This window comes from Phragmites australis, chromosome 13 (genome assembly GCF_958298935.1).
Source record: "Phragmites australis chromosome 13, lpPhrAust1.1, whole genome shotgun sequence".
In the NCBI taxonomy this organism is placed as follows: Eukaryota; Viridiplantae; Streptophyta; class Magnoliopsida; order Poales; family Poaceae; genus Phragmites; species Phragmites australis.
Window position 1 is genome coordinate 24972702 of NC_084933.1, and position 15256 is coordinate 24987957.

General features: G+C 45.5%; 1 protein-coding gene across 2 annotated transcripts; it reads left to right on the plus strand.

Moving 5' to 3' along the window:
• The first annotated feature begins 9056 nt into the window (after window positions 1-9056).
• LOC133889104 (uncharacterized) lies at window positions 9057-11719 on the plus strand. 2 transcript variants are annotated; one of them, XM_062329565.1, is made up of 4 exons: window positions 9057-9837; window positions 10775-10894; window positions 11270-11307; window positions 11396-11719. In XM_062329565.1, exons 1-3 carry the CDS (start codon window positions 9259-9261, stop codon window positions 11279-11281), a joined length of 711 nt encoding a protein of 236 aa, XP_062185549.1. In that variant the 5' UTR covers window positions 9057-9258; the 3' UTR covers window positions 11282-11307; window positions 11396-11719. The 2 variants fall into 2 exon arrangements, with proteins under 2 accessions (XP_062185549.1, XP_062185548.1); XM_062329564.1 differs by having other exon boundaries at window positions 9058-9837; window positions 11270-11719.
• Window positions 11720-15256: the final 3537 nt, after the last annotated feature.

Here is a 15256-nt window from a genome sequence, read left to right on the forward strand (position 1 = left end):
TAGAGTTGAGTGTTTGTGCATTACAACAAAAATAAAAGTTATATAAAATAATATTAAATATATGCAAAAGCTATTGCTTACAACAATAAAGACAATCAAACGCTTGTATTTCGCCTCTGAGCGTAACCCAACAATGCATCCACTGACTATCCAGTTGAACCATACTACATTTGAAATTTATACTTGCAACTAACAAACAATCCTCGTAAAAACAAAGCACGACAACCAAGTAGACTAGAGCCTAAAATTTGCACAAGATAATATTCTTGACCGGATAAAACATGACCTAGAAAGCAAAAACAATTTATAATTTATATAACAGAAGCTTTATATTAAACTACGGAGTTATACCATTTAAACATGACGATGCAATGCCATCAAACAAATTGATGTACAAATATTTTGTAGAACCATGCAATAACTCTCAATAATATTTCTTCCAAAATCCAAAATATTAACTTAACAGCAGATGGCAGGAACATGCCTCCATAAAATCCTACATGTCACATCAGAACACCATACAGAAGCAGAACTAATATTTTCAATCACCAAATGCATCCAGCTGCCAGGAATGCCAAAAGGCAGCGGCTCAAAATGGCAAACCAACTCTGCAACTCAGAGAAGTTAACGATTTTTATAGTGAATCAGCAAGAATAATGTTATTTAGCACTTGTGAAAAAGACTGTAAATAATCTCATCCAATCATCCTGAAGTCCAAATACATTAGCTAAGGTCTCAATACATGTAAAAGAGAGAGCAAAAACTTCTGAAGATCATCAGAAATGAAGCCATCAAACTTTCTGCTTCATCTACTGTTTAGACTCCAGCATTTGGTAATATTGACTAAAAGACACCTTTCAGAACATGGTACACCAACAGAGAGATGTATAATCCAATATAAAGCTCGATAAGCCAGATGGCTACTACCATCGGCAATCCAGCGACCACAGTTGCTAATTTACAGATTACATAAAAGCTCATAAAAATCAGGCAGATAGGTCTTCAGCTAAATAGGTATACAATAAAGCTTAAGACCCGCATAGATTTCACCAGATACAGGATGGCACAAACTTGAATAGGAATAAACTAAATAGAATTTAAGATTTAAACGTTGGCACTAGCAAACCTCGAGATCCTGAGCGGCTTTGTGATGTTGTAAATGGTGTAGGCGTTGTTGGAGTAGTCACATTTGATGGTCGGGTTGATGTTGGAGTTGCTGTCGATGTAGGTGGTGCCAATGTGATGCCGCTGTAGGACTCCTCGCTGCTGGTACACGGCGGTGACACTCGCAAGCCCTAGCTGGAAGGTTAACAGAAGTTACAGAACAACAAAAGGCATCTGGATCAGTAGAAAAACTGCAGTTAGGGGGGGGGGGCAACACATTCAACAAGCTAAATTTTATATGATGGTGAATCAGCCATTGCGCCAGGACATATAGGGCGTGTTTGGTTTGGCTGCTCCACTCATGCAGGACGCGCGTGTGCAGCCAGACGGAGAGAGACTGACGTTTGGATGGCTGCACCGGTGGGAAAAGCTGCACCCGCTGGTGCAAATGCATCCGCCCAGCCAGGCCGGCGGGAAACGCCAGATTCGGCCGTTTCTCCTGGGCCTGGCCGGCGGGATGCAGCAGATTAGCACTAATGACGAATAATTAGTGAATATTAGCTCATATTAATATTTTTTAAATTAGATTAAAGTTTAATATGATAAATTAATTATTATAGAGTGTATTTATGTTAAATAAACATCATATTAATACTTGTTTTTTTATTTCAATCTAATGTAACGTATACTCGTGCGGGCAACCAAACACAATCTCTTCTCAGCCAGACTGAACACATGCAGCCAACCAAACAGACCCTACTGCATCTCCTCAGCCTGCATGAGCCATACGAGCCAGGCTGAGGACGTTCGGGCAACCAAACACACCCATAGTGATGATAAATACAGTTACAGGAGCAACACATTCAGTAAGAGTAGTAAGTTTATCTTAATATGTCTAAAGAGTCAGGACATATAGTGATATTTTGGTGTTTAGATGGCTCAAAATTTTCACTCAAATGTGCAAATAAATACTATCCTTGTAGCTCCACTCTATCTAGTTTTGAAAATTCACAAACTGGGACTAGCTCACTACGCAAATAACCAATTAACTAGGATTAATAACTACAGGCAACCTTCTATTCCGCCTGGTAGTCCACTAAAATTTCAAAAACAATCAAATAGCTCATATCCTTGAAATAGTGGAAAATACTTAAATTATCAAGGCTCCTTTCCATCAATTGCCTACACCAAATACAGAGCACATGTACTAGGAACTCATTTCATGAACATAAGACAATCCCAAATTGCTATTCAATCACAAAAAGTCCTCACAGGAACAATTTCCATCCTTAAAATGGTGGAAACGGTTTGCGTCATGCACAACAATCTCCCTTTCAGCCATCTTTGAAATAAATTTAGTTACTGTGTGGCAGTCAACACAAACTCGGAGATTCTTCATCACACGAATTGTTGTTCCAGCATGTTAGAATTTTAGCGGAAGCATCATCAGGATCATCAAGCCAAACACAAGATCAACACACAAGACATGATGTTTTTTTAACGAGGTTCGGCCTAGTTGCCTACATCCTCGGGGCATGACTACGGTCGCTCCTCCCCAACTGTTTCAGTTTTACCCTTGGTTACAACGGTGGCGTCTTCTATTTAAAGGCCCGGAATTAAGAGTTCGACTATAACTCTAATCCTAGTCCCACCTAATTACAACTCAAGTCTATCTGTAACCTACCATGTACACATATTCGACACATATTCCAACAAACTCCACCTTGACGAATATGCACGCCAACTTGAGTCCGCCATGTGTGAACCTCCGTGTACCTAGACTTGAGCCGTCTATCTCCTTTGCTCATCCTGAACAGCCTGACGAGGATGCCTCACCGCTAGGAACGTATTCCGCAAAATTTGCAGCTCCCACCTCCATGACTTCAACTTTCAGCTTGTACTGATGACCTCCCATCTTCTCACCTATCATCACAGTCTTGCCATCCTGCATCACATTCAAGGTCTTCTTATCTGACATCGTCTGATACAACCAACCTTCTCCATGCAGAAATCCAAACGATATTAGATTCTTCCTAAGTCCTGGCACATGCCGCACACCCTCAAGTAGCACTTCTTGTAAATCATACATCTTCAGTTTGATATTGCCGACTCCCATAACACGGTAACCCGTGTCATCTCCCAAGCGAGCAAGCCCAAAATCACCTTCAGAGTATGAAGAGAACCACTCCTTGTTTGATGTTGCATGATATGAACTCGCCGAATCTAACAGCCACGCTTCACCACAAGACTTTTTACTTGATAGCACAAGAAGATCACCATCGCTATCCGAGTCATCTTTCTTGGAAACCACAATATTTGCCATACCCTTCTTCAGTTCTGGACAATCTTTCCTTATATGTCCTCAATCTTTGCACTTATAGCACTGTGGCCCCTTCTTCTTCTTTTTCTTGTTAGTCTCCCTACCTCGATCACCTTTGACGAAAAAAGCATCTCTAGATGAACTCTCACCAGCATTGTTCTTCTTCCTTTGTTCATGAGCAAACAACGCCGCAAGAATATCATCCACTTTGACTGCCTCTTTACCATACATCAGTATTGTGACCAAGTGCTCATAAGACCTTGGCAAGGAACACAGAAGAAGAATCGCCTTGTCTTCATCATCAATTGTCACCTCCACCTTCATAAGATCAGCGACAACTTGATTAAAGACGTTTACGTGCTCAGCAAGATCTGACCCCTCCTGCATCTTCAGCCCATACAGTTTTTGCTTCAGATACAGCTTCCGAGTCAATGTCTTGGACATGAATTGATCATCTAATTTATCCCAAATCTTCTTAGGTGATGTTTCATCCATGACATGGTACATGATCTGATCAGAGAGACACAACCTTATTGTCGCCGCCGCTTGTGCTTGCATCTCTTCCCACTTGTCATCATCTACCATCACTAGCTTCTTGTCGCTAAGAGCCTTCAGGATCCCCTGTTACGCCAGCAAGTCCTTGACCCTTGTCTGCCAAAGTCCGAAGTTGCCAATCCCGTCAAATCTCATCACCTCGAATTTGGATGCCATCGACGCCATCTGCCTGTTGCCGCAGACCGCCGAATCCCGCTCACGTGTACCTCATGTGTGCTGAACGCGCCTCCGCACGCTCATACCTGCGCCACGCATGGACGCACTGCCACGCACACGCCAAACCGCGCGTACGCCCACCTCGTACACCGCCCGTGCACGATCCACCGCTCTCAAGACCTGTCGACAACCACGTCGCTTACACACGACGAAGCCAACCCGGTCGATCGCTGCCCGCCGTTCGCCGTCAACTATCACAAGCAACGGTTCACGAACAACACAATTCCAATTTTCTTGCAATCCCGTGAACTCCTCCTTCGGTTGTTTCTTTCTCTGTGCTATGTTCTCCTCTGTTGCGTTGCGCTCGCACGCTTTGTATTTATTTCCCTGGCCGGCGGTTGTACTAATCCGAGCCGAATTCCACTCCGTGTCCAACACCAACACACCGTCACGCCCAGCCAGCTGCTATCGCCCACATGCGCTCGATCCTTCACCACGGGATGTCTCTGTCCGCCACGCACGCCTGTGCTGAACCACCATCGACGCTTCCTGACAGAGCCACGCCTGGGCTCTTTGCGCCATAGTCTTGGTCGAGTCCAACTGCACCTGTGGACCCCGACGCGCCCTTCTAACCGCAGCCGCGTGAGCCACATGACTTCTCACGGGCCGTTTGGCGCCCGCTCCTGGCCAGCTTCCACGTGCCCGCTCCCTGCTAGGCCACCAACCAGCGTCCGCACGCGCCTGCTTCTCAGACATGCGCGCATACGATGCCCGCACGGCCACCTGCCAGTGCCCTCACACGCCTGGGCCTCTAGCGCCTGACCGAGCCACCTGTACTCGTGTCTGTCACGCCAACGCCCGTCCGAGTACGTATCCTGTACGTCTCCTTGGCCAAACAGCTGCGCCAACAACCACGTGCCGAAGCCGAGCCAATACCGAGCCTCCACACGACAAGTTGCCAAGTCCAACACAGCGACATCCAGCCATACCATCTAGTACACGCCCGGCACGCCAGCAACATCGGTCGTCTCCATCCGCCACGCACACGAATCTCCTGGAGCTCCAGACCGTCTCAGCCTTATTCAAAGCCGCATGCAAACTCTAGCCGAATCACCATGCCACTGCGTGACAGGCTTCCGTATCCGACTCTGTATTTCTAACAACCTCCGAAGTCCACCATGACTTTCACCATCGCTGTCGCTGCTCCACCTTGAGCAAACAACAGGTGCTCCGATCTGGATTGACCACCTGTCAATCAGACCGTGAGTCGAAGCCGCCGCCTTGTCCGCGACGTCTTCCAGCCGCACCGTCGAACCTGGCCGTCACGTCTGACCGACCCCTATCGAACAGCAGCCACTAGCCACCATCAACCCGATCTCCACGTCTAGACGGATCCCTGTTGATGCAGCCCATCGGACGGTTCAAACCGCCATGCTCGAAGTGTCTGAATCCACCGATCAAGTCGTCGATCGCCGCCATGCTCCACCTTGCGCCGTCCTACCCCGGACCCGTGCAAGCCTTGCGCGGTGTGGAACATATCCTCGTGCCTTCCCTTGATCTTTCTTCATGGCTCTGGTACCACTTGTTAGAATTTTAGCTGAAGCATCATCATCAGGATCATCAAGCCAAACACAAGATCAACACACAAGACACGATATTTTTTTAACGAGGTTCAGCCTAGTTGCCTACATCCTCGGGGCATGACTACGGGCGTTCCTCCCCAACTGTTTCAGTCTTACCCTTGGTTACAACGGTGGTGCCTTCTATTTAAAGGCCCAGAATTAAGAGTTCGACTATAACTCTAATCCTAATCCCACCCAATTACAACTCAAGTCTATCTGTAACCTACCATGTATACATATTCGACACATATTCCAACACAGCAGGTGTCCTTATAATACCAAACACTATCGCAAGTTTTTCACTGTGACCACATACCACATCTCTTTTTCTCTTCTTCACTATCCTGGAAAACATCCTCTGTATTGGGTACATATCCTTGGAGTGCCATCTGCTCTGAGAAAACATTCAGTGCACTAATAATCCTATCATACCAAGGATGTGACCTATCATGAGCTACAAACACATGCAATTTGTTCTTCACTTCAATCCAACTGCAAGCTGGCTCCTTCTTCATACCCTTGACTGAGTAATCTGTCCTAGCATACATATCAATCAGGCTACTGCCAACAAAAACATCACTGTCAAACCCATTCCTGATAGCAAATCCATGTGCTTTCATGCTTCTCCTGACATCGACATACTCCACACAGCTTGTCAGCACACTCGATAAGGTAAACGAGACAGGCCTGAACCCATCCCTTCACATCTTCCTAACCAAGCCCACAACTTCATGGTGCCTCCCGTCCTCCACGCACCCCAGCACCAAAGTGTTCCAGGACACCACGTCCCTCTAGGGCATACTGTCAAACACCTTCTGCATGCTCACCAAAGAGGTTGATCTGACACCTTCACCGCTGGAATGGGAGCCTTTCCCGAGGGGCGATGATACGAATCCGGGCGTTGGCGGTGAAGCGGTCGGCGAATGCCCCAGAACGGATGGCTAGCTGTGGGGAGGGAGGGGCCAAGGGCGCAGAGGCTGACGATAGTGCAGGACTTGAGTGTTGTGGGGAAGGAGGCCGAGACGTCGGTTGTTTTGATTACCTGCTATGGTGATTGCAGTATGTTGCAACAGCGGCGCGAAAGAGCAGCGCAGATTTTGCCGAAGATCCGTCATGGACCGACGGGCGGGCGGATGAGGCAGCGGATGGAGAGGTGAGCAGCAAAGCGGCAGTGGCGGCCATGGGAGAAGCGGTTAGTGATGGCGACTGGCGACCAAGGCAGATCCGACAGGCGCGGACGACAGCGGCGACGATCGAGGTAGATCCGCTAGATGAAGACAGCGACCGAGCGGCAGATGAACCGAGTGGCCAGGGAGGAGCGCATGGCACGTGGCTCGGGGTGGATTTGCCCGATCTGGATGAGAAGCGCAGTGAAGGAGACCGATCCGGGCATGGATTGTGCGGAGGTGCGTGTTTTGGGAGAGGGCGGGACGCGTCGAGACGGGAGTAGAGGTACGCGAAGGAGGTAGAATGCGGAGTCACAGATGGGAAAGAGGGCTCATGGTCTGTTTGGTTGGCTACTAAATTTATCATATTAAAGGTTAGGCGTTAATATACTTGTGGTTTGATTAATTTTTTTATAAGCACCTCCTCTAAACAATCCCAAGTATAGATGCTCTTACTAATTGGAGTCTACTTTTAAGCATTCAAGTAAATTCCCGTACGAGACGCTCTAGAAAAAGAGAGAAATCCTATAAATTCTTAAAAAAAAGAAGCAAAACATCCAATCATCGATTTGGTGGACACTCGTCATCATTGACAACAATAGCCATTTTCCTTTTTTTTTTTGAGAATTTCTAAGATTTCTCTCCTTTTCTAGTGCGTCACATATGAGGATTAACCTTCCTATAGAAAAAACATAACATCCAACCATTGATTCGGTGAACTCTAATCATCATTGATAACAATAGCTATTTTGCTTTTTTTAAGATTTTCTCTAGGGCGCTATATTTGAGGATTAACCTAAAGGCTCTAAAAGAAGCCTACAATTAGAAATAGTAAATTTTGCCATTATGAAAAAAATAATCCAAAACAATACACGCTTCTAAATTACCTACTTTTGTCATTATGAAAAAATTAACCCAAACTACTCCAATTTTTGATTCTAAATTACTCATCTCTGCCAATAGAAAAAACCTATCCAAAAAACTCAAATGCATGTTTCTAAATTACCTGCATCTACCATTATAATAAAATTAAACCAAAGTACCTCTGTCTTGCAATGTTTCATATATTTTTCACCTAAACATTAATTTAGGTCTCTTTCTGGAGTCTGGATACAAACTAAAAAGAAAATATTATACCATAGATTGTCACACACATATTAACTAATATCATGAAGGTAAGGAAAAAAAACTTTGCACAACACTCTAATTCAGTATTAAAATACACTAAGAAAATATTATCAATATATACACATCAGTCAACTCTAAATCCTAAATCATATGTCCTTTATAAAGTTCTATTATCCCTATACTTTCTAAAATATTTTTAGCCTGTGCCTGTGCATGAGTTGATGCCGTTGATGACTAGTATACGTAACGTGGTTTTCCTTGGTCACCATATGATCTAACAGGGTAACGAATATGAAATTAAACGAACTCCGGATAAAGGTCGATGAGAATCGAGATCTTCTCATCTGCAACCAATTATTTAGTTGAACAGAAAAAACTTACACTCTTTTCGGTGTATAAGATAACAAAAGAAATGCAAAGGGACAGTATATAGACAACAAAGAAGGATAAACTACTAAAAAATCACAAGATTAAGACCCTGTTTATTTCCACTTAAGATTATAATAAGCTAGTTTATTTGTGCAAAGTGGAAACAAACAAATAGATTACTTGTTCAGATTATTATAAGCTGAAGTTCAAATTATAATAATCTCATAAGCTGTAGAGGAGAAGCTTATTTCAGCTTATTTTGACTTTTTACTATACTACCCATTGAATTTAGAGAAAATTACCCACCAATACCACTCCTCTCACCTCACATCCCAATCCTCCGCTCCCTATTGAGGGTATTGCAGACTTTTGCCAATAATCCAGACTCTAATAATCCAAGTTGCCAAACAGCTCACAGCTTATTTTCCTCCAGCTTATCATAATCTAGCTTATTATAATCCACCATCTATAAGCTGCTTATTATAATCTTAAGTGGAAACAAACAGGACCTAAGTATACAAATCTCTCTTTCGCAAAAAAAAAAGGTATACAAATCTCAGAAACGAAATTGAAGGATAGATGGTGAAGATGAAATTGTATCGCCCAAACCGCTACAAAGGGAAACGTGCACCAACCTGATTCCGTCATCCTGATGAGCAGCCCGCGTACAGAATAAGCTGTCTCGCTCTCGCACGCGTGCCCTAGCCGGACACCGCGCACCGCCGGCCAATTTCTCCAGCCAAGACACCTTGCCGACCCCGGAATCCCCCAAAATCGCATTCCAGGCCGCAAAATTTTTAGTCAATCTCGCCGCCGCACAGTCCCACGCGGCGACGCGATGCCGAAGAAGATGGGCGTGAACTCCAAGGCGGAGGCGGCCCGCGAGCGCCGCTCCGCCGCGGAGGCCGACCGCCGCAACCACCAGGAGCGCGCCAAGGAGGAGCAGTACTGGGCCGAGGCCGAGGGCACCAAGTCCCGCGCCGCGCGCCGCCGCCAGGAGGAGGCCGAGAAGCGCGCCGAGGCCGCCGCTCGCAAGGCCGAGAACCGCCGCCTCGCCGAGGCCGAGGCTGCCGCCGTGGCCGCCTCCGCCTCGGCGCCGTCCAAGGCGGCCGCGCGCAAGGCAGCCCGCGTCGCCGCCCCCGCGCCCAAGGTCACCGAGGCCGAGCTCGCGCGCCTCCGCGAGGAGGAGCGCCTCCGCCTCGAGCGCGAGGCCGAGGCCGCCAAGAAGCGCGCCGCGCGGACCGCCGAGGAGGAGGAGTATGAGCGCGTCGTCCTCGTCGCTAACACCAACAGGGACGACTCCGTTATCGAGGCCAGATCGGTCGACGAGGCAATCGCCCGGATGTCGATCGTTGACTCGCAGGCGGCCCTGCCCGCAGACAAGCATCCCGAGCGTCGCCTCAAGTCGTCCTTCAAGGTATAATTTGACCAAAATCTGTTCTTTTTACTAAATTGCTACCTGAGTTTGTGAAATTTTGTTGAACCGCATTGCAATTACAAAGAAAATACAGATATCTAGGGTACTAGAACCGTACAAACCATCGAACTATGGTATTGTTCATGTGACTTGTGAGGCTGTGCAATCGTAGTTAAAAATGCTCTAGTAATTGGGCAAGTATGTCCTGTGATGTATGGTTTATTATCTCAAATACAGACACGAGGAATTAAATTTGAAACTTTTCTCAAGAGAGTAACTTGTAACACAATTACACAACCTTCTCGGTAGACATGATGAATGGGGCACCATCCATGGTAATTACTGTTCCAGTGCTAGTAGGGTCATTTGCAAATAGCGTGCCACTTTCATTGAGATTCATTAAAAAATTATTACTGCAATAGTGTTGCATGTTTCACTTCTGCTGTTGACTGTTCTTACTTGTTTTCATGCTTTGGAGTATGCATATGCATGATGTGTTTTAACCCATTTCCTGATTCGACATGGTATCACACTTTGAGAATGAGAAATTTACAATAGTTGCCGGATGGGGATGCATGTATACTTAGTTGATTTAGTTCAAACCTAGGAAGTACCAATATACTGTACAGGCAAAGCTGTTAGCGATACAAAATTTTCCGAGGAAAGAAACACAAACACCGGAGGATGCTACACACACAAAAATCACACTCCCAGTCTTCTATATTTGCTAATTCAATCTGGAATGCAGTGTGACCAGATTGTTGGTAGATATGTATTTAATTACTTGACTTTCAGTGAGGCAGTGTCTTCTGTTCTGTGCAATCATGTTTACAAAACCCAACCCTTGGTGTGATTTTTGTACTTCAGTAGGCATTTAGTTCTACTGTGTGACATGACATTTGGTGCTTAAATGCATTTGGGATATTCTGTATGACAGGCATTTGAAGAGGCTGAACTCCCTAAGCTGAAGGAAGAAAAGCCAGGCCTAACTCTGAATCAGTACAAAGACATGATTTGGAAACTATGGAAGAAGTCTCCAGACAACCCTCTTAACCAGGTTTGCTTACATAAGACATGTCTGCTAGTGAATATTTTCCCTATGTCTTAGGTCATATTTTGGTTTTCTGATTTATGTGAATCTGCCATCTTCAGCATCAAGACATGTAATTTGTTACTGTTACCCTAAATATTGTCCACAAACAAGTTTTGGTGGTGTGTATGGACCGATCTACAAAATGGAAGCAAACTTTGACACATAGGTTGAGGGCATCACGCTAAAATATTATCATTCAATGATACTAATATCCACAAGTGATATTGTCAGACATTTCTTGTTAGACTTATGAAGCACAAGTGGTTGGGCGTATTATATTGAGTATGCTTAGAATGGTGTATGTTTGAGCTCTAATCTTCAAACAATATTTATGTGCAGGCTGCTGAGTGATGTTGCATTCCTACTGAACCGCTTGAGTAATTTCTTCAATATTCGCAACTTATATGGGCTCATTCTACTGCCGTCAAATTTCATGAACATAGCATATTGCTTTCTTAAATGCAGACCAATCCAAAATAGGGCTGAACTTCATCGATATCTGTCTTGGACTGGATGCACAGCAGAGCCCGAATCAGACAGATGTTTCAGTATTTTTTGGCTAATAATTTTCAAATTGCTGCAGTGTATATCGATATAGAGATATTCATGTTCCTTTTTGTGCTTAATGTGGTTGGGGCATGTTGGTATCCCCAAATATGTTTAGCGTGTATTAGTAGTTCGAATTTTGAACAAACTGGTATCATGGACTAAACCGTGATAGCGATGCCATTGTGTAATACAGGTAACCTCTTGCATGTCGGGCTTAATATGTCATTGTGTTGTGCTTAATATGGCTTCGATTGTCGTTTTGCGAATGCTTTCATTGGGTCATTGCGTGTCAACGACACGGGAGGATAAATCGAGTTCTCTGTGTAGGTAAACTACAAAGCTACAAGTATGATACTATTTGCTTATTTGGAGAGTACCAGTATGTGTGATTGCCTGGTTTGACAGCGTTACACGAATCGCCGTGCATTAGGCAACACGTCGCACAATGCACATAAGATTTTGTAGCAACAGCACAAGATAGGGGTTGGGTCAATTTCTCCGCAACCTGGACAATAATAGTTCAAGTAAATTTTATAAAACTACATTATAATTATCAAAACTATCATAAAATTATTTTTTTCCCTTCTATTTTACAAAACTACATTTATTATACATCACTTTATCATAAAATTAAAAATTTTAACTACCATAAAATTACATTTTTTTCCGCTCCTATTTTACAAAATCACACATACTTTGCATTATTTTATCACAAAACTACACTTCTGTTACTGTGAACAGATCTAACAAAATGAATATACACGTTATACTTACAGGCTTCAGCCATCACCGTTTGCTAACATGGCTGACTATGCTACGTCATAATTACTTACCAAAATAGTAGATCTTACGTGATCTTTGGGCTCCTTCTCTTGGAAGCTACCGATCTGGCGCGAGTTGAATTTTTAGGCGCGAAAAATTAGTGCTGGTGGGGGTTGGCGTGGCCTTAGAGTACTTCTTTAAGTGGATTGAAGTGGAGCCCCTCACGACAATCAGGTCTAGAATGTCCAGAAATTCTTCTAGAAAAATATCATATGCCTCTTCGGCGTCCCACGTCAGCTCACCATCGACAACGGGATGCAGTTTGACTTCGGCCCATTCCGGGAGTTTTGCACAGAGCTCGGCATGGAGCTATGCTTTGCCGCGATTCGTCACTCATAGTCCAACGGGGTCGTCGAGCGCGCCAACAGCAACATCCTCTCCAGCCTCAACCGGCGCCTCGTAGGCCTCGCCAAAGACCTATGGGTTGAAGAGCTTCCGAAGGTGTTATGTTTCCTCTGCACCACAGTCACACGCCCCACTAGATTTACCCCCTTTCGCCTCTCGTTCGGCGACGAGGCTATGACTCCAACTGAAATTAGGGAACGCTCCCTCCGGGTTTAACTCCTGGAGACCCTTGGAGAAAGAGAGCTCTCCCTCGAACTCGCCGAAGGCACGAGGCTCCATGCTGTTTAGAACCTTGACTGCTACATCGTCGAAACCAAGGCTTGGTATAATCCCAAGGTCACGCCGCAAACCTTGGAACACGGAAACCTAGTCCTTCGGTGCGCCTTGGCTCCAGAAAAACTGCGGAACAAATGGGAAGACCCTTACTTGGTCCTAGAATCCAACATGCCTGACTCCTATCGCTTGGCAGACATCGAGGGTACCACCCTCGAGCACACCTGGAACGTGGAGCACTTAGCAGGTATTATGTGTTGCAACCCTCCGTGTCATCATGGTATAGACCGAGAGCTGATACATGTAAGCAGTATTGTACCCTAGCCAAGCCCTTCGCCACATTTTGTAATGCATGGCTAAAGAATATCACCCAAGTGTGTCCTATTCATCCTCTGCTCGAAGGTAAAAAGCCTCGGTAGCATCGAGCAGGTAACCCTCCACTACCTTGAAGGCCACCTGTCTCGGTAGTGTTAGCACAAACCCCTCTGCTACCTCGAAGGCCACATGTCTTGGTAGTGTCGAGCAGATAACGCTTCATTACCTCGAAGGCCACATGCCTCGGTAGCGTCAAGCAAGTAACCCTCTGTTACCTTGAAGGCCAAAGGTCTCAGTAGCGTCGAGCAAAAAAACCCTCTGCTACCTCAAAGGCCACATGCCTCACTAGAGTGCAACACAAAACCCTCAACAACCTCGAAGGCCACAAGCCTCGATAGCGTCGAGCACAAAACCCTTTGTTACGAAGGCCACAAGCCTCAGTGGCATCAAGCACACTAGTATGCTCCTTCCTAGCCAGTTCAACCTCCTCCTCCAGCCTTGACTTAGGGGTCCCTTTAGTCGCACCCTCTAGTCCCTAACAACTGTAGCATGTGAGGGGGCTGGGAAGGGGAGGCTTTTGGAGAATAGGTACAAGCAAAGTAAAAGGCGAGAAGGGAAGAAAAGCCAGCATATCACAATATTATTTATATGATAAGTACAAAAAATCATACTTGGCGTTAAGCCTTGCAATCAAGCCTTACAATCAATCTGGCCCTAACAGATGAGCTAGGCCGCAGCATCTTCCTGAAGTGCGGCTAGATGCAGAGGACTATCACCGCTCGCTGGAGCCACCAACCCTGTGGCCGGATCAGCGCACGGGACGATGACACCCATACTCTCGACACGAAGGTCTCTTGCAGAAGATGGAGTCCCTGCGAGCCTGAGAAGGTGAGGCTTCCACCTAGAAGGGGTAGGAGTCAAAGGGCGAGAAATTCAACTCCCTCGATGATGACAAATCTATTGCAGCCTCCGTGTTCTCCGTCTTGATCCGTGCCATGACGTTCTTAAGGATATCGGATGGCACCATTCCATTGCAGTCCCGTGATAGAATGAAACGCCGAAGTTGCGTTGGCCAGCAACATGAAAAACCCTCCACCACTCGTCTATCCCTACGGACCCTGGGTTAGCAGAGGAGGTAGCAGGCCCAGGCAATCATTACACACTGGGCCCTCCTCTAGAGGTAGTAGCCTGAGCACTCGAAAAGTTTCCTCATGCTGCGGGTCGCCGAACCTGGACGCGCATATCCCAATACAACACATGGAAAAAGCACAAAGGAGACATAGCTCCGCAAAAATTGGTGAACAAAGTCAAGGTACATAAAGCAAGAGAGACGAGTTAACACGTTAGCCCCCCTCCCCCCCAACTCCAGAGGAAATGAGAGAAACAAAAAATAAAGTGTATCTAGGCCTCCTAAGTGGGTTTTAGCTTATTGATGACAAAACGATTAATGATCTAATATGTTTATCTAAGTCATGAACAGGTCTAAGTCTAAATTGAGAAGACATATGACGATTGACGCCCTTTCGAAAAGAAAGGAGAAGCAACGAGGGGTACTTAATAGGATTTAAATTTCTCTCTTTTTTTTAAATTGAGTCTAGGATAGTCGCTCTATTAAGAGGGTTGCATTTGATTGCTTGTTTAGTGTCTCAATGCTCTAGATATCCTTTAGAACCAATAAGTTGAGAGACACACTCACCCACAGACACCGGGATGTTAGACAGAAGTTCACTGAGTTCGGAGTCTCCGGTGTTCACCGGATACTCTGGTACTCTGTATTTAGTCCGGAGTCTCCGACTCAGACTCTGGCAGAGGTTGCTCGGTTCTGTTTTATTTTCAATTGTCCGGAGTCTCCGGTGTTCACCGGATACTCCGGTAGTTGGTGAGTTTTAAGGCCGGAGTCTCCGAGGGAGACTCCGCTAGAGGTCGATCGGTTAGGCATTTATTTTTGTTGAAAAAGACTGGAGTCTCTGGTGTTCACCGGATACTCCGGTAGGAGAAAATATTTTTACCGGAGTCTCCGAT

Bases quoted from the DNA above. Each gene is read 5' to 3' on its own strand.
- LOC133889104 (XM_062329565.1), top strand. From the start codon at position 9,259: ATGCCGAAGAAGATGGGCGTGAACTCCAAGGCGGAGGCGGCCCGCGAG. The intron at 9,838-10,774 runs GTATAATTTGAC...TCTGTATGACAG, and splicing joins GCCTCAAGTCGTCCTTCAAG to GCATTTGAAGAGGCTGAACT.